The sequence below is a fragment of the Eumetopias jubatus genome, unplaced genomic scaffold (assembly GCF_037043125.1).
Source record: "Eumetopias jubatus isolate StellerSeaLion01/CBP00866 unplaced genomic scaffold, mEumJub1_p1.0 scaffold_10, whole genome shotgun sequence".
NCBI lineage: Eukaryota > Metazoa > Chordata > Mammalia > Carnivora > Otariidae > Eumetopias > Eumetopias jubatus.
Window position 1 is genome coordinate 68,243,122 of NW_028274816.1, and position 24,817 is coordinate 68,267,938.

General features: G+C 52.6%; 2 protein-coding genes across 2 annotated transcripts; one reads left to right on the forward strand and one right to left on the reverse strand.

Moving 5' to 3' along the window:
- Positions 1-3,328: 3,328 nt before the first annotated feature.
- Positions 3,329-17,037, forward strand: MED9 (mediator complex subunit 9). Its single transcript, XM_028089588.2, has 2 exons — positions 3,329-3,645; positions 15,486-17,037. The coding sequence occupies exons 1-2, from the start codon at positions 3,419-3,421 to the stop codon at positions 15,700-15,702; spliced, it is 444 nt and encodes a 147-aa protein (XP_027945389.1). The 5' UTR covers positions 3,329-3,418; the 3' UTR covers positions 15,703-17,037.
- Positions 17,038-19,112: 2,075 nt separating this feature from the next.
- RASD1 (ras related dexamethasone induced 1) lies at positions 19,113-20,225 on the reverse strand. The gene is made up of 2 exons (XM_028089576.2): positions 19,918-20,225; positions 19,113-19,666 (listed from the first exon to the last, which is right to left on the reverse strand). Exons 1-2 carry the CDS (start codon positions 20,201-20,203, stop codon positions 19,113-19,115), a joined length of 840 nt encoding a protein of 279 aa, XP_027945377.1. The 5' UTR covers positions 20,204-20,225.
- Between the last annotated feature and the right edge of the window lie 4,592 nt (positions 20,226-24,817).

Sequence of the window (24,817 nt, forward strand, 5' to 3'; positions counted from 1 at the left end):
CAATTGTTCATACTTCTATTCACTTTAAATCCTCTTATATAAAAGAAATATAACACTACAGAGAAAGTAACTGTTACATGCCCATCCCCCATCCCATGCACGTGACGTATAGTCTTTAGCTCCTTTTAAAATACTTTTACAGGGGTACCTGGGTGCCTCAGTCTGTTATGACCTTCGGCTCAGGTCATGATCCCGGGGTCCTGGGATGGAGCCCCACGTCGAGCAGGGAGCCTGCTTCTCCCTCTACTTCTGCAGCTCCCCCTGCTTGTCAGCTCTCTCTCTCTCGCTCTCTCTCTCTCTCTCTCTCTCTCTCGGACGGGGCGCCTGGGTGGTTCAGTCGTTGGGCGTCTGCCTTCGGCTCAGGTCATGATCCCAGGGTCCTGGGATCGAGCCCCGCATCGGGCTCCCTGCTCTGCAGGAAGCCTGCTTCTCCCTCTCCCGCTCCCCCTGCTTGTGTTCCCTCTCTCGCTGTGTCCCTCTCTGTCAAATAAATAAACAAAATCTTTTAAAAAAATAAAAATAAAATAAAATCTTAAAAAATTTTTTAAAACCACTTTTACTTATGTGTCTAGTATTTATGGACAATACATAGTGTTCGTTTTCACATTTCAAACATTTATAAAGAGTAATATACTCTGTTTCCTTTGGACAACTTGCTGTTTTCCTCCCACCGCTATGATTATATGATTATGAGCCGTCTAGGTTGATACGTATTGATCTCTTGGTCTGCACCATCCAGTTCTGCAGCTGCTGTCCACATATGGCGATGAGCACTTGAAATGTGGCCATTCTCAGTGTAAAATGCATAGTGGATTTCAAAAACAGGATGAAAAACAGTAAAACACCTCTAATACTTTTTAATATTGATCACAAGTTGAAATGATCATATTCTGGAGATATTGAGTGAAATAAAATATATTATTGAAATTCATTTCACCTGCCTCTTTTTGTTTTTGTTTTTGTTTTAACGTGGCTACTACAAAATTGAAAATAGCATAACCGTTCAGTCTTCCTAGGAGGTTGCATGGCTGCACAAAGTGAGGTTGAGCTGGGCCTGGAGGCAGGTGGGCTGGCTGAACTTCCAGAAACAGTGTAAATCTGCGCAGGAAAGCAATGACCCAGTGGCTTAACTTGGTGACGTCCCTCACAAAATACAGTCCTTATCTATCAGTGGAGCATCTGCCTTTTTGGACTCTGAACAGAGCAGTTACAACCAAGCACACTCTTGTTGGGGCAATTTCAGCTTGAATGAATCCAGCACAGGCAGATTTTTCTGACATCTGCCTGCAATGTTATGAAGTCAGCTTCACTCTGTGCCACTAAACGTATTAACTACTTTTAGGGCCAACTGTCAATGCACCTACATGTTCATGCTTCCTACACTTTCGATTTGTTTTCTTAAGCCACAGCTATTTATACCTGAAGTGCGTTTTCATTTTTTAAAAAGAGATGTCCTCATTATTCTGCCATCGATAACGCTGAGACTTGTAATTAAGTTATAAAACACACCGGGAGGGAAAAGATGATGGGTAATTGCCATGGGGATATTATTGATGAGTGTCAGATTGCTTTTCGAATTCTGAATAAAAACCTCCCTTTAACATTTTGAATCATAAAGTTACAGAACCAGCAGAGACCCGAGGTCTCCTAGGTGTTGGTCAAGACCGTAGATTTGGCATCAGGCAAGCTGTGTGACCCTGGGGCCAGTACCTTAACCAGCATAAGCCTCGGTTTCCTCATCCAAGAAATGAAGATACTAGCATCTGCCTTCTAGAGCTCTTTTGTGGATTAAATGTGATAACGATTGTGACTCTTCCTGGTACCTACTTTTATTCCACAGCGGTTGTGGTGATTACTATTAATTCTTGCACCATCAATATTTCCCCAGATGGCTCCAAGGGGATAACCTCTTCAAGCATCCCTGGTCTGATCCCAACAGGCCTTTCTCCTCTGCTCTCTACCAGGACTCTTAAAACTCTTCCCTGAAGTGGAGAGGTCCATGGGTAACAAGAAGAAAACCCTGCAGCCTCTCCCTCCCCTCGCACTCCCCCACCCCCGGGGGGTGCTCTGGGCAGTTCCTGCTGAAGCAGGCTGTGTTAAAGCCCATCACTAAAGAGCCTCTACTAGCATAGTCTCCAACTTCCTACCTCCTTCTACAGTCTGGCTTCCCTAGGGTCTGCCTCCATAAACCTCTCCTGATGCATCTGAAAATAGTAGCATCGATGCTTTCCTTGCGATCAGCCACCTTGCTCCTCTGTGCTTAGGCTCATCTTGCTACCTGAATATGGGCCTCCTTGCTTCTCTTTGAGACCCTTGATGGTAGACTTTGGAAGGTTGGGACATTCCTAGCTCATGTCCTCTCCCACTCACTAGCTAAGCTTAGGATGGGTGTCGCATTGCCCAGAATTTTATTATACAACTCCCATATCACACTTGTTTTGAGAAATATAATTACAAAACCACCAGGTTTTTGGCCTAGGATCCTAGGGGCAAACCAGAGCTTTGGAGGTCAGTCACGTATCTGAAGTTAGAAAGCAGTTTAGGCTCTGCCATGACCCTGGACTAAAGATTTTACAGTTAAGGAAACTGAGACCAAGGTGCTCAAGGAACTGGCCGGCAGATATGGAGAGTACCTGACCGTTGACTTTCCTGTAGGATATATCTATTCCTCGAACTAGTCAATCCCCTTCTGCCTAATATTGAAGTCAGGACGGCCTTCCCACCGCCTACCCCCACATTTAACAGTGCACCTGTCATCCAGAAGATGCATATTAAATGTCGAATTATTAGTCCCTCCCATCTACATGCGGCGCTTTTAGAGACTCAATTTCTTTGTCTCTGCACTCGCTGGGCTAACAAGGTCTCACACACTAAGACTGGCTCAGGGTTTGCTGCCTATCCTCCTGGAGGCAGCTGCATGGTGGAGGAGCTGTAGGTCCTCCATCTCTGGATTCTTAATGCCCGTGGAGCCCAGTGCTTTACACAAAGCAAGTACTGGGTAAGTTGTTGACTCTGCATGTGGTTCAAGGTGGTTCTTTGGGAAGCCTCCGAGGGCGGGGCCATGCGGAACCTTATGTATCTCAGCCTTCCTGTATTAGTTACTTTTGGACCCTCTTCGTCGTGTGAATCAGAATAAAATGTTGTTTCTGCAATGAATCTATTTCTGACTATTTAATAATGTAGCTGCCTCGATTTACAACCAAATCCGTCAATCGCCCGTTGCCTAGTAACAGCAACCACGCCCCTGTGTAATTGCCCCGCCCCGTTGCCCCGCCCCATATCCCAGTACGCACGCGCACAACCTTTCTCCAGGGCTCGCCGCCCCGCCGGCGCACAGTGGTGACGTATGGGGTCGGCGACGCTTTTGAGAAGCTGAGCGCTGGGGTCCCGCTGACTTACCGGCACGTTCCCGAGCGCCATGGCCTCCGCCGGGGTGGCCGCCGGGCGACAGGCCGAAGATGCGTTACCGCCGCCGGCCGAGCCGCCGCTGCCCGAGACGAAGCCGCTTCCGCCTTCGCAGCCGCCGCCTCCGGTCGCCGCGCCTCAGCCGCAGCAGTCGCCGGCGCCGAGGCCTCAGTCACCCGCCGGCGTGAAGGAGGAGGAGAATTACTCCTTTTTACCTTTGGTTCACAACATCATCAAATGGTAAGAGCCCAAGAGAGGACCAGCCACGACACGCCCTCCCGCTTCTCGTCTGTTTCAGAGCTGCAAAGGCCTAAGTGCTGTCGGGTACACCCCCGTTTTACCGATGGGGAAACAGACCAGGGGGAGGAGGCCTTTCCCAAGACCACACCTAGTCGCACCGTGAGTTCAGCAAACGTTTGAGCCCTGAGAGAAGTGCCAGACCTCATGGTGGCCAGGCCATATTCTTAAAAATGGAGGCAGAGTAGAGACCGACCGCACAGGCTCTGCAGTCAGACTACTCAAGTTTGCATCTTAGTGATCGGGAGCAAGTCAAGCGTCTCTGAGCCTGTTTTCTCACCTGTCATAGAGGAGTAACACTTGGATTCTGTCTTTTCCACATATCCCACAGATATGGATCATCTTCCCTGTGTGGCACACTGCTAAGTGCTGTGGGATGTACACAGTAAAAAGGGCCAACCTCTCAACCCCACATCGCTCACCAGTTTGAAGGGAAAAAAGACAGGTTTGGGAATAACCCATAATTCAAAGAGATTGGAGGACTGATGGTAGGAAATATTAAAAGAAACAAAGATACAAGTTGCCCTGCAGTAGCATGTTCTTGGGCAGTACCAAACAGGGTGATTTCTCATTCTTTTTAAAAAGATTTACTTATTCATTTGAGAGAGCGCGGTGCTGGGAGCAGGAGGGAGGGGCAGAGGGAGAGAGAATCTGAAGCCGACTCCCTGCTGAGCACAGAGCTTGTGGCGGGGCTGGATCCCATGACCCTGAGATCACGACCTGAGCCGAAATCAAGAGTCCCATGCACTCAACACACTGAGCCCCCCAGGCGGATGGATTTATCATTCTTTTGGCCAATCTTCTTGACGAGCCTGAGTTTTCAAACTGACCCTGTAAAAGAAAAAGAAAAAATAGTACAACCAAAAGTCTCCTTGATCCCCATGTTTGCGTCAATCATTTGTGCGGTTATGTTATTTATATCCACATCTACAGGGGTAAACTAGGCTTATAACTTGTTCAACCGTTAAAAACCAAAACAAAGTAAATTGAACTCACTCTTACAGTAACATTCAGCTGAGCATTAATGTGCTCTTGGGTGTTTTGCTGAAATGAACTTGCTACCCACAACATGAAAGTCTTTGTTAGTGGCCCAGCTTCTTTTGAGTTTAGCCAGACTAGATTCACTTGCTGTGGGATGACCTCATGCTTCCACCACTTTTTAAACAACTGCGAAGCCTTTGTTCTCACATTAGACCCTGCCTTCATTTGGCTTCACTTGGTGGGAACATACTGTTTATAGGGTAAGGCAGACTCTGTTCTGTTCTCATTATCCTGTGATCATCAAGTAACACTTCTAGGCAGCAGTGAGATAGCAAACAAACACAAATGCAGACCCCAAAATCCCAGGGCCGTGCTGGATTATAAATGGGTTATCCAAATTAACCCGAATATACTGGTTTTAAAAATACAGAAAAATGAAAACATAAAATGTACACAGTCTCAGAGACAGTTCCTGGACCCCCTGAGAGTATATTCTTTCACCCCAGTAGAGCAGCTGGGTTGGGCTGGCCTTAAACATGGAGCAGTAAGGTACACTACAAAGAACATGGGCTTTGAAGTCAGGTAGTCCTGGTTTCAAATCCACATACTGATACTTGCTTGCCTTGTAATCTTAGTAAATTATGTAAGCTTTCTAGGCCTTAATTTCTTATTTCTAATACGTGAATAACAGCAGTGGACCTCAAAGAGCGGGTTCAAATTACAGCTTTATAGTGTATGGGTTAAGTGATCTTGGTCAAACGACCTAGCTTCTCTGAGTCTCTTTTCAATTGTGAAATGGAATAACAGTATTTAAATCATAAGATTGCTGTAGGGTATTCTCAAGAGCAGCCTTCTGTGAAAGGTGGTGGGTTGATCACATGTGTTTATTTCTCTGCCCTCTGAAAGGACAGTGAAGAGTGTTTTTTTAAAGCATAAAACCAGAAAGGAGAGGAGATAATTGTCACAAAGCAGATGGCCAAAGGCGAATCCATCTCCCAGCCCGAAGAAGCATCCAGAAGCAGCTGCCTTTGACCATGGCTTCCCCTCAAATCTCAGGAATTGACAGTGCCAGGGACTTCTGGAAATAGAGGTGAGGGGGACTAGAATAAGAGGATTACTTAGTCTGTTTAAGAATCAGATCCCATAGTTCTCTCCCCCACTCCAAGCAGATGGGTGACTATTCTTCCATCTTGGCAGACAATTAAAGGATTATTCTCCCAAGATTTATTTTTAAAGATAAGAGAGTTTCTGGACTGGAGAACACCAGGCACATGGCAGGAATTGGAGAAAGGGAGCCATACTGGAAAGAGGGATTAAGAGAAACTTCACAAAGAGGGATTAAGAGAAACTTCACAAACTGAATGCCGAGACCCAACCCTAGCCTTCTTCCCCAACCTGGCTTCGAGACTGGCAGCCAAGGAGACAGAGATACCTTCTCTGGGGTGTGTGATGAGCTCAAAAGAGAAGACACTGGGGGCTCCCCAAGAAAGAACTTAGTTCATCCTAAGAAAGTAAAGAAGCATCATTAAGAGTTTCCGTTAAGGGGGGTTGGGGGCACCTGGGTGGCTCAGCCAGTTAAGCATGCGACTCTTGGTTTCGGCTCAGGTCATGATCTCAGGGTCATGAGATCGGGCTCCGCACTGAGAGCAGGGTCTGCTTGGGATTCTCTCCCCCTCTCCCTCTGCCACTCCTCCTCCTCTCTCTCTCTCTCAAATAATAAAATCTTCACCAAAAAAAAAAAAAAGTTTCCACTAAGCCTTTTCGTGTTTTACAGTTTTTTTTTTAATATTCTCCATTCTTTATTTATACCTTGCTTTTTACTAACAGAATATAAAGTATTTACGTTTTCTATTGGCATTCGGCTACCTCCTCCACATCTGATCCAAGTCAAAATAATGAACATTTCCTTTATCAGGGGATCACATCTTTTTCTTTCATTTAGTATGGTGAAAGCAGTGAATTACGCACATAATCCAAATAGTATTTTACTCTTAACTATATGACTGGGCAGCCAGGGTCACTAAGCATGTGAAAGAAAAACCCTCGCAAGCTCGGAGGAATCTGTCACCCAGGGAAGGAAAGATGCTATCACCATGAAAAAAAGCTAGGATGTGATTTTCAAATATGTGTAGGTATGTATTTGGGTTTATAGGCTACCGAGGGAAGGAGACAGACTGGGGTAGGAATGGCGACGAGAGAGGGGGCCCCGGGGAAGCCTGGAGGAGTCAGAAGGCTTGTTAAGGGTTGATGCCAAATGGCAGGAGGAGTGGTGTAGGAAGAGCATGGGCAAGGACATGATGCCAAGAAACAGCATCAAACTCGTGCCGCCAGCTCGAAGGTTGGTGGGGGCTGGGGCGTAAGTGCAAGGTAGTAAGGGAGAACTGGCAAGAGAGCCAGCATACAGAGGACAGCACATCCCCCACAGGGAGCGAGATTCTGGCTTCTGAGGAGTGGGGAGCTAGTGAGACCTTCCAGCCACTGGGCCTCAGTCAGATTCGTGCTTGAGATGGTGGTAGCATCTCTGCCCACAGGTGGGGAAACCAGTGAGGACGCTGTCCCGGCAGGCCGGCCTGGCCCGAGGGAATGAGGGCCAGGACCTGCTGGCTCATGCAGGCCCTTGATCGCTTCCTCTCCTGTAGCTTCCCCAGGTGCCCTTTTATTATCTGTTTACTCCTTGCCCAGGGGATGAATAAGAAAGAAGCTGAAGGGAGTGTAGCCTTTCTTGTTCTCATAAAGAATTCAGACTACTGCATCATTAGGTTTGTAGAAAAATTTTATTAAAAAAAAAAAAAAGTAACAGTTGTAACTTCAGAATCCTGTAAAGTGAAGTTCCCTCACCAATTCTAACTATTACTGTTTTAAGTATCCTTCCAGGAGCTAGGTAAGCATGTCTTTTAAAAAATTTATAGAATTTGAGATGATACTGTAGTTTGGTTTTTTTTGTTTTTTTTTTCACTTATGAGTCTGTTTTGGACCCCTTCCCATTCTCACACACGAAGGTCTTCCTCAGTAAGGTGGCCGCACCATGGGTTATGTAACCAGTCTTCTGTCTGTGGACGTTTACATGCTGTTCTAATTTTTGCTATTTCCAGCAGTGCTGGGGTAAGCATCCTTGTATTTGAGTACGTTTGTGATGAGGTAAACCCTCAGCAGTGGAATTGCTGGGGTGGAGGGTACAGGATTTTTCATTTTCATAGCTGTTGCTAAATGTAGAGTGCTGCATCGCTTTAGCTTTCTCCAGAACACAATCCTGTGGCCTGGACTGCTTTGATTAACCCAAAATGACCCAGAAATCTGCCATCCAGAAAATATTTTTTAAAAATTGTTGGGGCGCCTGGGTGGCTCAGTCGGTTAAGTGTCTGCCTTCGGGTCAGGTCATGATCCCAGGGTCCTGGGATCGAGCCCCACATCTCAGGGCTCCCTGCTCCGCGGGGCGCCTGCTTCTCCCTCTGCCTCTGCCTGCTGCTTCCCCTGCCTGTGCCTTCTCAAATAAATAAATAAATAAAATCTTTAAGAAAAATAATTGCAGTTGTAAAAAAATATATAAATAAAATGAAAAATTTCAGTTGTAGATGTATTCAAAGAGCCCCCAAAGATACCCAGTGGCAAGTGAGCCTCTCCCTCCACTCCTCTCAGCTCCCTCCCTTGTCCCCAAACTGCGTCATACTCCATTTCATGATTATGCCATCACATCTTTCAACACTTCCCTGCTCAAGGACACTTGCAGTGTTTCTAGCATTTTGCCACTGCAGTCAGCGCTGCGGTGACCCTGTTTGTAAATGGCATCTTGTAAACTCTGAGTAAATTTCTAGCAAAGGGATATGTGAATTTAAAATTTCAGTCTCACTGTTAGCAAATCAGTAAGAATGCACTAGTGTATGCTAGCAGCTGTGTGTTTGCGTCTGTTTCCCCGTACCCCTGCCATCACCTTTAAACTTTGTAACTGAGGCTAATCTGATAGGTCAGAAATGATGTGTTGTATTGATCTGTGTCTCGTTTTATCAGGTAAAGCATCTTCTCATACGCATCTTCTTATGTCATTTCTATTTTTCCCCTGTAAACTGCCCATTTTCTATAAGGTCGTCCCTCTTTTTTTTTTTTTTTTAAGATTTTATTTATTTATTTGACAGAGAGAGACACAGTGAGAGAGGGAACACAAGCAGGCGGAGTGGGAGAGGGAGAAGCAGGCTTCCCACCGAGCAGGGAGCCCGATGCGGGGCTCGATCCCAGGACCCCGGGATCATGACCTGAGCCGAAGGCAGACGCTTAACGACTGAGCCACCCAGGCGCCCCATGGTCGTCCCTCTTTTAATGAACTCCTTGCACAGTAAGGAAAGTGTGCCTTTGCCGGGCTAGTGTATTATAAATATTTCCCCCAAGTTGTGGCTTTTCTTTTGACTTTGTTCCTGGGTGCTTTTGTTTGTTTTTGTCATTTGGAAGCATATCATTTTATGCAGGCAGATTTGTTATGCTTTTCCTTAATGGCTTCTGGATTTCGGTCCTAGTTATTAGCAAGGCCTTGCCACTCTAATAAAATGACAAACATCAACCTCTTTTTCCTAGGACTTTTATAGTTTCATTTTTCACTTCCAATTCTTTTTTTTTTTTCCCTTAAAATTTATCTGTTTATTTGAGAGAGAGCCCGTGAAGGCAGAGGGACAGAGGGAGAGAGAGAATCCTAAGCAGGCTCCATGCTGAGCGTGGAGTCTGACTCAGGGCTCGATCCCAGGACCCCGAAATGATGACCTGAGCCGAAATCAGGAGTCTGATGCTTAACTGACTAAGCCACCCAGGTGCCCCTTTAACTTTCAATTCTGTGATGCTTCTGGAATGTATTTTGATGGAAGGAGGAAGGGGGCACCTCCACTTTTCCTCCATGAGCCGTATCATCCCGCTCTTACTACTTCATTCATTGTTTTCTCTGCTGGAGCCACCGCCTTCACTATATACGTGCAGTTCCCATATGTTTTCTCATCTACTTCTGGACATTCTGTTCTTCTCCAGCACCAAACTGGGAAATCTTGCTGGCACAGTTCATGATCTGTCCAGGCTGGTCTTCCCTCTGCCTTCCTTCTTGGCAGCATTTATCCGTAGCACCTTAACCTCTCCCAGCCTGTTTTCTGTAGCCTGGCTGAGATGCTAGGAGGTGCGGAGATGCTGAGATTGGGTTAGTGGAACATTTAGGCTTTAATCTGCCCGTTTACTTCCAAGCCTGTCGGTAACACTCATGGTCCAGGTCTTCTAACCTCCTTGTGGAATCTTATAGTCACTTCTTAAATAGTTTCTTTGCCTTTATCCCGTCGTCTCTCTAATTCATTCTGTGCATGTTAGCAGTTGCATTTTTCTCTGCTCAAAAATCTCTAGGGCTCCCTATTCTTCCCATTGCATCCTTCCCCACTGGTAGCCCTGCATTCTGGGATCTGTGCAGACCACCTTCAAAGGCCTGCCTGGACCACACCACAGAAAGCCCGGAGCGAGTCATTTGGATGCCAGTGCCCTTTGGGTGCAAGGAGTCCTCCAGGGTGCATGCGTCCTCCACCCTGTCTTGGCCCAGGGGAATGCCACATACGCTTGTGGACCTGCTCAGAGGCCACCTCCCGCACCAGGAGAGCTCCTGGTTCTTGTCGTCCTGGCTAGGGTGCAACTTGCCTGGCGCTGGAGAGAAGCTCCACCACACTTCCCTCCTGCTGTCTGGCCCTTAGTTGAAGGAATGATCCAAACAACGTATTTGTGTTAATTTATTTTTTTTTTTTTTTAAAGATTTTATTTATTTATTTGAGAGAGAGAGAGAATGAGAGATAGAAAGCACGAGAGGGAAGAGGGTCAGAGGGAGAAGCAGACTCCCCGCTGAGCAGGAAGCCCGATGCGGGACTCGATCCCGGGACTCCAGGATCATGACCTGAGCCGAAGGCAGTCGCTCAACCAACTGAGCCACCCAGGCGCCCCCGTATTTGTGTTAATTTAAAGAATGAGGAAAAGGGGAAAGAAAAATGTCATTTTTATGCGTGTAAGAAACGTTAAGAGTTCCCAACTCTTCGAGGCCTCTCCTGTTACGTATAGAAATCACGGGTAGAACAAAGGGACGAAATGAGGCCTGTTGGACCAGAGAGAGTTGAGTTGTTTCTTTCCCCCTCAAAGTTGCCAAATCTAATCTGAGTCTGGAACTAGGCGTCCCAGCCTAGGAGTTCTGAGTTGCCGTTGTCACTGCCTTGCCTGCTGGTTGTGGCTCACTCAGTAAAAGTATTCTGTCAGCATGGGTACGTAGATGGTTTTTTTGTTTGTTTATTTTGTTTTTGGTTAATTTTTTTAGTTCCTCCAAAGGTTCTAGGTTGCTGGGTAGGTAAAGGGGAGCCATCTCTGACACTGCAGAGGTTGTTCAAGTGATGAGTACACGGCGGTGTCCTTTACCTCTCGAGCCGGTACCGTAACACTTGACAGCAAGTCCCTTTGTTGTCCAGGCAGGTCAGCAAGACCTGAGAGCCCAGGCGAGACCACTTGCGTGGGAACAGGGTATTACTGACCTGCTTCTTCCTACACCACATCTATTTTAATCTGACCAGCCCTCCATGGCAGCTGAGGCCTGTCCTCGGGGGGAGCAGGCAGCGGCCCCCACATCAGAGGAGAAGTCTGTGAAAGAACCCGCCTGGCTCTGTGGGGCTTGTCTGCCCTCATTTGACTGTAGTCCTCCCTGCCCTTGGCTTCTCCTTCAACCGCATCCCAGTGAAAAGGATGAGCGCCCAGACAGGGAATATTTATAGACTGGTTGGAAGCATTATTTCTGGGCCAGCTTACAAGCCTGTTCCCTCCTCTGCCACTTCATCTCTGCTCATTCGGCAGAACTTATCGAGCACCTGCTGGAACACAGGCTCCCCAAAAGCAGGCGCACGGCTCAGCGGTTACTTAGTGCAGCATGATAAGTGCCACAGTGCAGCATTTAAGTGGAGTCTGGGCAAGAGTGGGAAGTGGACTCTAGAAGGGTCACAGGCTGCTGGTGGCTGGCCCTGAGGGGCCCCCTTCAAGTGTGAATTGGCCTGGCAGGTGTTGTCTGGGAGTTTGGGAGCTCAGACTTGGGTTTTGTAAAGGTAGGCGGAGCAGAGGGTGTCCAGAGGAGGAGAGGACCCGGCTCTGGAAGGCTCTGGAAATCGGGGCCAGTGGGAGGAGGAGGCAGGACCAGCGGCTGGGTGTTCATCAGGCACAAGGGAACGGGGCACACGGACGCATCTTTGGGGGCGCAGGGTTACAGCTCAGCTCAGTCATGAGAATGGGAGCGCCCTCCGTCCGAACTGTGGCATGCTGCGGAGGCAGGCAGTCCACCGTGGACGTCGGCAGGTCTCCCCAGGCTACAGGGAGGAGATACGTGGGAACAGTTGGCACTTGGGTCCTGAAATTCAGGAAGGAGGGTAGGCTGGGGGGTTGTTGACCTCTGAAGAAGTAGAAGTGGATGAACATGTTCTGGGCTGGTTGTGTAGAGCAGTATTTTTTTCAAACTTCTTTTAGCAGAAGAACCTTTGGTTGCCCCTCCCTAAAAGGAATGTCTTTCACTTGTAACCCTGTGAGCAGATAAAAGCAAGGGCCCGAGGCTCAAAGCCCCTCTCCGGAGGCCGTCTCAGATGCTGGCGGAACTGGAGCGGAGAAATGCACAAGGCTGCTAGCTTGTCTGATGGGTGCCAGAGTGGCCCGTGCTGTCGAGGGCGTGAGGGACAAGCGCGTCCGCGGCCCCAGTACAGGCTTTTGGAGGGCATTTTGGCAGGCTGTCAAAAATTTGAATGTACATAACCTTCAACCTAGAAATTCACTTCTGAGAAATCATCTTACCAAAATACTTGCACAAGTACTTACGGATATAGGTACAAAATGTTCATTGCCATTCCGATTACAAGTGGTAGGTTGCAAATCTCCAAATACCCATCAATAGCCAAATAATTTAGCTGTATCACTGTATGTGTGTTCACCTGGAAAGACATCCAAGGTGCAACGTAAGTGAAAAAAGCAAGAATGGTCACATTTTTGTCAAATCAAATAACAAAAAAGTACCTGTGTGTTTGTAACCGTGTATTTCGAAGTGGTGTGAAGCAATATATACCACATGTTAACAGAGGTGTCTCTTGGGACGTGGATTAGAGGGACCTTGCTTTTCTAAGCCTTGGTGTCTGTTATTTTTAAATGTTTTTCCCTCAGGCACCTATTATGGTGACAGGAAAAGCAACAGCCCCCCACCTCACCCCCACCACTAATTTAGAAAGATGCCGGCCACTGAAGGAGGAGAGTGGGGGAAGGAGTGGTCCCAACGAGAGTCAGCTAGGACAGTGGGGGCATGGGACCGAGGGTCACGGAAATTCTGAGGAGGAAGAAATGGGAAACAGTCCTGCTATTGCGTGGTCTCGGGTTTGGGAGGAAGTTGGCTTCAGGAATCTGGTGGGTTCCTTTTGCTTCTAAGTTACCGGTGGACACATTTGCCCAGTTGAGGCCAGTTGGCATCTTCGAGCCCCAAGGCACCGGTAGTAAAAACTGAAGCTGTGCCTTAGTTAGCACCTGAACCAGGCATCGCTCTTAAACCCGCCCGCCTAAGAAGCCTGTGATGTTTGCCCCAGGTCTGGTAACAGTAACACCAAATGTCTGTGTCCGCGGAATGCTGAGTATCAGCCAGGATGTGCACAGAAGATGGAGAAGTGGCCTGTCAGTCGAGCCAGAGCAGTAATATTTTTGTCCATCTTTTTGAAACTACTATAAGCAGGACCGAAGTGCCCTAACCTGGCCCTTGTTTGTACGATTTTCGTGCCTCTCGACCTTGGCCTAGTCTCCTCTTTTTTTTTTTTTTTTTTTTCCCTTCTAAAGTTGGCTGATGACTAACATTGAACACAAAGGCAGGCCCGTTTGGAGCTTTCTGCTTTTATTCACGCGGTATTTGGGCCTGGCTCGTTTCTTTCGGCTTGAGTATTTCACCGTCATCCCAGCCTAGCAGGTTCCCGCCTGGTTCGAGCCAGTTCCTGAATACAGTGTTTTCCTCGCTCCGGGAGTTCCAGTTATTTATCTTCACCAACTAGGGCAGGCTGAGGGGCTTGCCAAGGGGGCCTTTGCTGTGGGGGACGTGGCCCCCTTTCCCCGTAGCTTCCCTCCAGGCAAGCTTTTGTGTGGCCCCTTTACCGAAAGTTCCCCGGGGAAGAATGGACAACCCTTGAGATTTGGGGGCTTTTAGAAGTGAGCATCCTAAGCATGGCCCCCTTTTTCCTTCAGAATTCAATCTTCTTTGGGGCCAGGTCATGTTTGCTTCCAGAACTGGATGATCATTCCTGCCTTCCAAATTCTTCTCTCATGTATTTTCATTTGCTTTTACTGTGTCCTTTCAGATTGGTGATGTGAATCCATGTTCTTAAAACTATATTGTAATTTCAGAACTCCCCGGGGACTTGTATTTGTACCATGTGTTAACACATATGGCATCCAAGTATAATGGTTTCAGAAATCCAGATGGTTTCCATCCAGAGCTGTAGATTGGAGCTGAGATCTAAAATCATTAAAATAAAAGATGGCCCCTATTTGCTTCCTTCTAAAGAATTTACAGTTCTCATAAATACCAATTACTCCTCTCTAGAAACCGGGATAAGGTATACCATGGATTGTATATTTAAAGTGAGGGCATCAAATAACAACAAGAAATGTTTGGCTGGTTAACATTCCCTAGAATGAGTGATTCTCCAGATCTTGCCTCTCAGTTAGCGCTACGATAAATAGGGAACAGGGCCCATCTCATTTGCCAGGTGTGAGCGTAACCAATGGATTGCCAGGGAAGATGGATATTCTGTCTGCGTAAGCAGAGAAACGATGAACAATAAACATGAATTAGCACCATCTGGGTTGAAATTTCCCGTCAAGAATGGACGTTTATTTTAAAAAAATAAATGATCATTGACAGTTCCCCCCCCCACACACACACACACCTCAATGGGTGACTTTTAGAACAGCCTACTTGAATTGGCTTTTAGTTTTAGTCCCAACTGTTTGTTTTCAAAAGCTCATCCACTTGCTAACTTTTAAAAAATGTATGGGAGCAACTGGCAAGCTGTTTCTTTGATCTTAGGTGAAGGTTTTGTTCTTGTTTCTAACTGAGCAGTGCCAGGGGAGCATGGATCTCTGGGCAGCTAATAATAGCCAGCAGTGGGATGAAGTGAATGATCCTGCCTTTAAAAGAAGCCTGACCTGAAGGCAAGGAATTTACAGGACTGGTAGGGGAGAGTTCGGACCTGCTGAAAATTTTCCAGTAGCTTGTAACTAATTTAAAATTTATGATTAGCTCTTTGGAAATTAGTGCTTGCATTAACAGGTTCACGCATCAAAACATCAGCTAAACTTAGCTCTTGCTAGCTGATAAAGTTTCCTGATTGGCCTGGAAATGTCTCCAATTAGAAGAAATGTAGGATTTGGACCAGTTTTGCCGGCCATTCGTCACCTCACGGTGGTAATGGTGTGTTCGTTCATTCAGCAAACACTTACGAACTTATTTGCCAAGCATTTGTTCTGGCAACAAAGGGGACTTGAGTGCCCACAGCGCCCAGGGCCCGGGGCTGCGGCTCCGAACAAGGCAGACGCAGTCCCTGTCCTGTGAGCTAGTGGGGTTTCGGCCCCAAATGGCGCGGGCAGGCTGACGGAGGCTGCAGTGGCAGTGCTGGGCGGGGGTGCCCTGGGGGCGCCCGGCCTCGTAAGGGGACATGCTGAAAGGTAAGGTAGTAAGAGAGCGAGTTCTGTGGGAGTACAGACGAGGGAAGCCGTGAACGCTAACTAACGCCCACCCTCTGCCCCTGCAGTATGGACAAGGACAGCCCAGACATCCACCAGGACCTGAACGCCCTCAAAACCAAGTTCCAAGAGCTGCGGAAGGTCGTGAGCACCATGCCGGGCACCCACCTGAGCCCTGAGCAGCAGGAGCGACAGCTGCACAGCCTTCGGGAGCAAGTCAGGACCAAGAACGAGCTTCTGCAAAAGTACAAGAGCCTCTGCATGTTTGAGATCCCCAAGGAGTAGTGGAGGCCGGCTTCCAGGGATGCCCGAGACAGAACGGGAAGTGCACACGGCCTCCCTGACCCCCCCCCCCCCGGCCCCACACATACCACCTCGGACTCCAGCTGCAAACTCTGTAACTGAGGGGGGGGGCACTGCTGGAGCTGCTTCAGTGGCCAGACTTGGCATTGACTGTGTGGGGAGCCAGCGCTACAGAGGCTTGGCTTGGTTGGGGCCTCCTTGTAGAGGATGCATCCATATGTCTAGATGCATAGTAACCGCGGTGCCTCCCGGTGGAAGGAAGAATGTTCCTGGAGGCTGGGGAGGGGGCAAGCAATGCTGCCCCTGCTTCTGGGGAGGGGGCCATCTGCTGTGTATTCAGGGTCCTTGGGCAGAGCACAGGAGGAAAGGAGACGGCTCCTCTTTGCTCCCTGCCCTCCCCCCTCTCCGTGCGCTCCCACCCCTGGGCATGCTCAGCGCTATCAGGTACACACTGTTCTGTGGACAGCGGTGTTATGAGACATTTGCATAGAATTCACTGGACCCCCCGGGGCTGCACTCCTGTGGCGTGTATTTCAAATGGTAAAAGAAAACCGTGAGGACCCATATTGTTTTGAAAACAATATTGGCAGGGTGGCTTCCTCCCTCCCCGCGCCCCGCCCCCCCTCAATACTTTGTTTCCTTTTTATGTTTGAGCCAGTGAATGTAACCGTGGCTTTGGGGGTATCAGCCCAGAACCCCGCAGGCGGCCAGGTGGCCCCTGTTCTCCGTGTTCTCTGCCTCCTACGCGTTCTTGTTACTTCTTGCTCCCTTTGCTTCCTGCCTCCTTCCATCCGCTGGGCCAGCCATCTAATGCTGGAGGATGACCAGAGCCCTGGCACCCTGCCCTGCTTCCCAGGGAGCTCCGGGCTGGAGGGCAACATTGTCTCCACGTGTTTTCCTGCTTTAAAAAATGAGTTTCCCCCTGGCCGCCTCACTAAAGAGCCAGCGGTGAACACTCGCTGCACAGCAGCTGGAGGCGAGCTCTTTCCCTTGCCTCTTCACGAGGAGCTGAGAAGTAACCACGTGTTGTTTAGATCTAGAAATGGGCACATAACCTGCGCTGCGGCTTAACAGATGCCTGCCGATTGACCTCGTTGGCAGCAAGACTGGTCGAAGGTGTTTTTCGCAGGCGTTCCATGTGTGCTGACCTGCAGTCAGAAGAGGACTGGCGCAGGGGGAGCTGGGGACGTGTGAAGGGGGGACATCCGGTTCCAGTGGCTTTGGACAGAAGAGCGGGCTCTGAGCTGAAGTGGGCAGCCACCTGGTAGGCCAGTCCACCCTGGGACTGTTAATAAACTGAATCAGTTATGTGCTTGACATTTCAGAGTCTTGTGGGGGCCGGTTTTAAGGCTCTGACCAAACTTCACGAAACACGAAGCACATAGAGATCAAGACCATAGAGATCAAGACCACCGGGGCCCTTCTGCAAGGCTGAAATGCACAGGACCTCTTCCTGGGGCAGAGGGAGACAGAACCTGCCCTGTATTCCAGGGTTTGGACTTGTAACATTTTTTAAGAGTATAATTAAAAGAACTTGTACTCTGCTCTCAGGACCTCTTGGGTTTTGTGCTGAGAAATTCATCATAGGAGGCCCCTCTTGCATAGTTGAAAGATGTTCGTTTTCTTAGAGGAGACAGAACAAACTGTGAGAGCCTCCACCGTGCACCACCTCCCCCTCAGCACACGCGCGTACACACACACACACACGCGCGCGCGCGCGCATGCTGTAAAACCAGCGTAAAAAAAACAGGCTTTGGGAAACCCGTCCTGCCCCCATAAAAAAACAGAATAACTGCCCTAAGGAGCGACATCTATCCCCAAGGACCCGGTTGGCCTGGTGGGTCATCCTGCCCACCTGTGGCCCCTTGGGCCCGGAGGTGAGTTCAGTCCCTAGGGAGCAGCCCTCACAGAGCAGAGTGGAATTCCCTCCCTGAGACAACACTGGGTGCCCCTCCCAGGGCCGAGCACCCTCTCGAAGCCACCAGTTAGTTGGATTCCTGGCTGGCGGGCACTTGCGCTAAGTACTTTTCACTCCTCACAGCACCCCCACGCAGAGGGTGCTCTCTTTCGTGGGTGAAGAATGGGGGGGGGCTTGGCAGGTGTCACTTGCCCCGAGCTTTCAGTTACAAGTGGCAGAGAGAGCTGGGTCCCGAGTCAGGATAGGGTGCCCTCAACCACCGAAGAGAAGGAGACACTGAGGCACAGAAGGTGCCGGACCTATCCCCAGGGCAGCAAGTGCTTCCCGAGGCTGGAGGGCACAGGAGGCCAGGTGATTTTGAGCCGACACCAGATTCGTCAGTCAAGGCTCCATTTCCCTTGTGACAGCAGGGTCCTAGTGACACCTCGAGTGGACTGTGAGTCGCAGAGTTGGGGCCCTTTCGCTGCCCTCCGCCTGGAGTGAGTCTGAGCACAGCCCCGAGGCCCTTTGTGGCCGGAAAGATGCAGCTCCAGGAAAGACCGGGACCCCTTTCTAGTCCTCGCTTTCTGAGGAGCTGTCCCCAAATAGAAGAAGGGCTTTGGTCCAAAAATCTGCAGCTTTTTTTTCAGAATGCCAGGGTCATCTGCCAGTCTGGGGAGGGTGAGTAATACCCCAGAAGTAAACCCCACCCTTCCCTTCTAACCCTTTGGCCTTCCAGCCATTTCTAAAAGCAAAGCAAGCATATGACTTTCCGTTTTAAATTATTTTATTTTGTATTATAAAAAAACAGTAACAATAACTTTATAAAGACTGTCTCACACACACAGTAGGAACAGCTGGGTAAGAGTTTGTTCATGTCCATGGTGACCTCAGAACTACTATTAAAGTGCAAGTTGTGTGCTTTGTTTTCCTTTGTGCAATTTCACACACACATGTAAACAAGTCACTTGGCTATGATCTGACCCACACCCCTTTAGTATCGGGAGGGCAGAGGCTTTCGTTTGCTGTCATGGCAACCCAGAATCACAGACAAGTTAATGCCCCATTTGTCCCGTCTTGACCCTCCAGGGGGCAGGACAGGTTTCCCAAAGCCTAACGGAGGCTGATTAACTTACACACACACATACACCCCCCCCCATTCTTGTCTTTGTCAGAAACAAGACAAATTCCCCTTCTGCCGGGGCCTGTGCCCCCAACCCGTGGGGGTGGCAGGGCCCATGGGGGACGGGAGGTGGGGGTGGGGGGTAGTCCCGGTCTGAGCCAGTTCTCTTTCCTTCCAGAGCAGATGACTGTCCCTTCGTCGTTTGTGCCTCCCGGGTGCGCGCGGGCGCGGGTCGCGGGGAAGGAAGACGCCAGTCCGCGCGCACGCGGCCCGGAGCCGGCCCGGACGTCAGACGTGACTTTTCAACAAAAAGGTCCTCCTTAGGTTCTGTCGCCGGCGCGCGGGGGGGGGGGGGTAGGGGGGTGGGGGCTCCTAGCTGATGACGCAGCGCTCCTTGTCCTTGGCCTGGCCGCCGCCGCTGGCCTTCTCGCGGATGTACATGAGGTCGCTGTGCACGCTGGGCCGGCGCGCGAAGGGCGCCACGATGCCGAAGGCGTCGCCGGGGTCCCCGCCGCCGCTGCCGGCTCGCAGCAGCTTCTTGTTCCGCAGCGCCTTCTTGTGCAGCACGTCGCAGTACTGCACGGACACCTTGCGGTGCAGGTCCGGGCTCATCTCGCTGGGCAGCTTGGCCATGGCGAAGAGCGCCCGGAACATCTGGTCCAGGCTGCTGTTCTTCTTGGCCGAGATCTCGAAGTAGGCGCAGCGCTGGGGGTCGTCGCCCACCAGCCGCTCGATCTCGCGCTGCTCCACCTCGCGGTAGAAGTCCCGGTCCCCCTTGTTGCCGCAGATGACGAGCGGCACGTCCACATTCTCCTTGGTTTTGTTCTTGAGGCAAGACTTGGTGTCCAGGATCTGCTGCTTGAGCCTCTGCACCTCCTCGAAGGAGTCGCGGTTGTCCAGGCTGAACACCAGGATGAAAACGTCTCCTACAGGGGGCAGAGGAGGCGTTAAAGGAGCCGGGGAGGGCGGCGGCCAAGGGGGCAGCCGAAGCGGGGCCGACGGGGGAGTGGGCGCCCCGCCGCCAGGCGTCGGGGCTCCAGCCGCCGCGCGCGGGGGACGCCCCGAACTCTCCCCGCGCCCCGTGGCGCGCGGCGTTGGGACCGGGGGTCGCCGCCCTCCCGGTGGCGCAGCTCCCTCCCCGCCCCCCGCCCGCCGCCGGGCCCGGCCTGCCGCTCACCAGTGAGGATGGAGAGGCGCCGCATGGCGGGGAACGGGTGGTTGCCGGACGTGTCGAGGATGTCGAGCTGGTAGACCTCGCCGCGGATGGAGTAGAACTTGCGGTGGAAGTCCTCGATGGTGGGCGTGTAGGCGTCCTCGAAGCGGCCCGTGAGGAAGCGCGACACGATGGCCGTCTTGCCCACCTTGGACGAGCCGAGGATGACCATGCGGTAGCAGTTCTTGGCCGGGATACTCAGCTCCGAGTCGCTCGGGCACATCTTCTTGATCATCGCGGCCAGTTTCATTGGGCGGAGGGGCCGCAGGGGCGGGCGCCGAGCCGAGAGAAGCGCGGAGGGCAGCCGGGGGCGCGGGGCTGGCGCGGCGCTGGCGCGGGGCTGGTGCGGGGCTGGCGCGGGACTGCGCGGCTAGGCGGGTCCGCTCGTTCGGGCTGCGGCTGCGGCTGCGGCTGCGGCTGCGGCTGGGGCAGGGCTCTGGCTCGAGCTCCGCTCCGACTCTCGGACAAAGTCGCTCGCTCCGGTTTTCGGCGCCCGGAGGCCGCCCTTATATGCAGCCTGCGCGGCCGCCCCGCCCCGCGCCCTCCCAGCCTCCGTGCGTCACGCCCAGCGGGCCCCCGCCGCCCCCTCCCGCGACCTCCGCCCGCCGCTGCTGCTTCTGCCCGCCGCGCGCGGGGAGCAACTGAGTCCCGGGGCCCGCTGGGGCTAGGGGCGCGCGGACCCCATTCTTCACGGCACGGGGCTCGGCGGCCGCAAGGGCGTCGGGTTTGTAGTCCCGCCTGTGCCTCTGACCCTCTGTGCCCTGGGGCAAGGACCCCACACACACGCACTCTCACGCTCACACTCACTTCCTTTGGGCCTCAGTTTACCCAGAGAATAAGAACAGCAATCCCGGCCCAGCAGCAGCGTAATCGCAGCTGCTTACCAGTGCTCGGCACCGCGCACCGAGCCTGGCGTACGTCCCTTCTCTCCTCGGTCCCGAGAGCGAGCCCCCGCGGCAGCCCTGTTTGCCGTCCGCGGGCGCGTGCCTGGTCCCCGGCGACCGTGTTAGCGCCGAGGGCGGCGCCGCGCGCTCCGGCCGCCAGAGGGCAGCAGAGGCCCCGCCGGCGGCGCGGGGAGGCCGCGGGCACCGCTCTCGGGGCTGGAGTGCGGGGCGAGCCTCCAGGTTGGGGTCTGGCGAGGGGCGGGGCGCGGGTCTTGGGGCTCCAGGCCGAGACCCAGCAGGAGCTGTCCCCCGCCCCGCGCTCTACGGTAGGCCTTGGCGTCCCCTTTCGCCCAGCCAGGGATGCTCTCTGAAGCCGGCAGGGGCTGTCCCCATCCTTTTCCTGTGTGGCACCCGAAGGACCAGAGACTTGCCCTTCCTTGCTCAAGCCTGGGCCAACGTGCCCTCCTCCCTGCCCCACGGCGTTTTGTGCCTTGAGAGTCGCTTGGGCCAACATTCTCATTTTGCAACGGGGGGGCGGAGAGGGAGGGGGGCGCTGGGCCTCAAAGCCCCGGGGTTAAAGCAGTCTCTTGCCTTCCCTGGGTCTCGGGTGCCTCTTCTGGAAAATAGCGGTTCTGGTTCTGATCGGGGATGAGAAAGTACAAGCAGCGTAAGGGGCAGGACGTGGTAACAATAGCAATAGTAAATGACCCCTGGGCTCACAGCCCTGGAGGTGGGGCTGGGGGGTGCGGGAGCGAAGAGAGGAGGCAGCAGGCTGATCAGTACCCCGGATGGGGCTGATGGGCTCAAGGGCCTGGAGCCAGGGAAAAGCCAGCGCTCCCCACGGCAACAAGCGAGGCCGTGCAGGGTTTTGCTCTGGCTGCGTCGGGTTTGGGAGAAAGCCAGGGAGCCGGTAGCTGGTGCCACCCACCTATCTGCACAGGCCTGGGTGCTCAGGGCAGTGTCAGGGGCACCAACCTGCAGCCCCCGGATGTTGGCACAGCACCTCGGGCTCTCAGAGGCCATCTTATCTGGCCCCTCAATGACAGGGATTCCCGCAGAATCGTACACCCTCTGCAGGGGACACCGGGGGAGGCTTTATTTGTGCCAAGCACTGTTCTAGGTCCTTCCTTCTGGCAACCTTGAGGGGTAGGAACTATTTCTCTCGGTATTTTACAGATGGAGAAACTGAGGCAGGGGCATGACTTGGACAGGGTCCACAGGTAGTAGCGGCAGGGCTGGGGCTTGAACCCAGGGGGCCGGCAGTCCTGGCTCTTACCCACCTACTGTGACCCTCCTATAGCTCTGGCCCAACTGTGGGACATCCGTGCCCCGTTTCTCAGAGCGCACCCCTCAGATCTCCCTGCCCCTCCACATCTGTCCCCAAGCCTCGGGTCTACCGTTGATGAGGTGTTTCAGAGACTCACATCACTTGATGAGCACCCAAGGGCTCACCACTCGGCTCTGATTCTGGGTATCATTGTGTGACAGACCAGCTGGGCTGGGTCCCCCCCACCCCTCTTGACCCTGCTGAGGGTCCCCCCCACCCCTCTTGACCCTGCTGAGGCTGCTCTCCCCTGCCTTCCCTGTCCGAGATGAGAAAGAACCAAGCTGGGTGCCCTGCAGACAGGGCCGCTGTGGACAGTGGTGCAGGGCGTTCACTGCAGAAAGGGACCAGACAAGGATGTGAGCAGAAGCTGGTCATGGCCTGGGCCTGCATCATCCCCGGATGAGGGGCCCTCCCTCTGCCTCCCATGAAGGCACAGTATGGGCAGCTGGGCTCTGAAATAGGATGGCTCCTGGCTCCTTCCTGATGGCCCATGCTAGAGGGTCGGAGTGAAGGTGGCCTCCGGTCCCGGGAGGGCCACCGTGATGAGCAGAGGCCCAAGGGTGGTAGGGCCAAGGATTTGAACCCAGCTCTCCCTCGGGAGATCAGTGAACTGGGACCTAGCCTGGAATCAGAGGCTCCCTCCCCCACCCCAGGTCAGATGGTCAAGATTGGCGCTGACATCATGGCCCCGGCCCCCTCTAGCTGGTGAGCGCCTGTGGCTGGTCCTGACCCAGCCTGCATTCTGAATCACAATTCCTGGCAGCTTCTGGGCATGTCCGTTGATAAGACATGTCCTCCCAAGTCAGCCAAGTTAAGTCCCGAGTGTAGGTGTCATTCATTCCCCAAACCGCCATGTGGACCCATGGGTTGGGCTGCCTGGAGCTTGTCCATCCTGCCCTGACAAAGCCTTCAGAAGGATAGCAGCGTAGCCTCAAACGCTATGTGTGCAGAAGTCCTTGTGAAGGAGCGAGCTCCCTGTTCCTAGGGGTGTGCAAGCAGACGCAGGGATTGAAGCACTGGGTAAGATCAGACTAGATGCCTCTTGTGGCCCGTCAAGGCCGGAGAAGACTCTGGATTCCAGAAATTCAAGAAAAGGGCTCAAGGAGCTCCCCGAGTGACGAGGGAGGCCCAGCCTGCACCACCTGGACTCCTGCTGCATACATAAGGCAGGCGTGAATATCACGGCCCTTTTACAGGGTGGGGGACGGGGGCTCTGAGAGCTGTGTGCACAGGTGGAGTCTGGGCTCACGCCGCTCTCCCAGTGTGGCGAGGGGAAGGTTGGGGCCTGGAGGAGGGCCAGGCCCTGTGCACTCGGCTCTGCAGTCAGGCTTGACCAACAGGCCCCAGATGATTACGGGGCCTGTTCCTCCCGGCGATTTGAGGCCCACGAAGAATTAGGAGAGAAATGTCAGCGTCAACCAGAGATGCCAAGTTCAGCCCCAGGGTCTGGGGGGAGACTTGGGTGCAGGGCCCAGGTCCTCTGGTCCCACCCAGGAAGCCCCACCCCATGGCCCTGGGGGCCCCCAGTTCTCTTCAATTCCAACCCCCTCAGTGGGAGAGAGGGAGCATGAGCTTGGGGTGGGGCAGACCTGTGCCTCCAGGACAAGTCACCCAGCCTCAGTGGCAAACAGGGGCGACCCCGGCCCATGTGGTCGTCGTGCACACCACCACATGTCCGCAGTCCAGCCGGGCCCAGCCCTTCCCCTCCCTGCGCAGGTCAAGCATTGCTAGCAAATCTGGGGAGGTACACGAGCCCTCACTCTTTCCTCAGCCACAGCGCCTTCCCAAGCCCACCTCATGGCGGCCTTCAGGGCCGCGCACATTCCCATCTAGATGCAGGCCCCTCATAGGCCCAAGGGGATTGCCATGTGACCACGTTTGGACTTTTCTGATAACACTCAGATCACTCCACAAAGATGATCTGTCTCCAAGGCCAGCTTCTCTAGGCTGGACCTGGTGGCCTGGGGTTCAGAGAGCATGAGTGTCACGGCCCAGCTTTCTGCAAATGCGGTCATGCCCCAGGGGGCACCAGCCGGTGATGCTCCTTCCTCACTTGGGCCCTCAGAAGCCTGCTGCTTTGGGCACCCATGCTTGTTCTGAGCACAGGGCCTTTGCATTTGCTATTCCAACTGCCTGGAATCCTCCAGTTTGCTCCCTCTGAGATCTCATTTGGGTCTCAGCTCAAATGTCACCTCCTCAGAGGGTCCCCGACCACCATGGCTAATGGGGCTCTCACCCTACCAGGTACTTTCATGTGGCTTTTAAATTTTCGGCATATTTTTCACTCTCTGATCATTTACCCGGATGGCAGCTCACAGAGGCTGGGAGCGCCTTGGCATGTGGGGGTGCTGGGCCACTGGGTGGTATGATGATACCCCTACCCTGAGCCTCGGCTGGCTCCCCAAAGGAAAGGGACAGAAGAGGGGGTACTGGGGCAGGGGTGAGGCTGGCAGCACAGGAAGCCCAAACATCCAGGCAAGTCCCTTCCCTGCCACGTGTGGATGGTGGTGCCCAGCTCAGGGCTGACAGGCTTCAGTGAGAAGGAGGGCCACACCAGCCTGGCCTGGAGCCCTCAGGGGAATGCCCTACTCCCCGCAGCCACAAACTCCCTCCCCTTGCCCCCGCCGGCCAGACAGAGAGCCAGAGAGGATGC

Coding starts and splice junctions, on each gene's coding strand:
- MED9 (XM_028089588.2), top strand. CDS start 3,419: ATGGCCTCCGCCGGGGTGGCCGCCGGGCGACAGGCCGAAGATGCGTTA. Junction 3,646..15,485: donor GTTCACAACATCATCAAATG/GTAAGAGCCCAA, acceptor CTGCCCCTGCAG/TATGGACAAGGACAGCCCAG.
- RASD1 (XM_028089576.2), bottom strand. CDS start 20,203: ATGAAACTGGCCGCGATGATCAAGAAGATGTGCCCGAGCGACTCGGAG. Junction 19,667..19,917: donor GCGCCTCTCCATCCTCACTG/GTGAGCGGCAGG, acceptor TGCCCCCTGTAG/GAGACGTTTTCATCCTGGTG.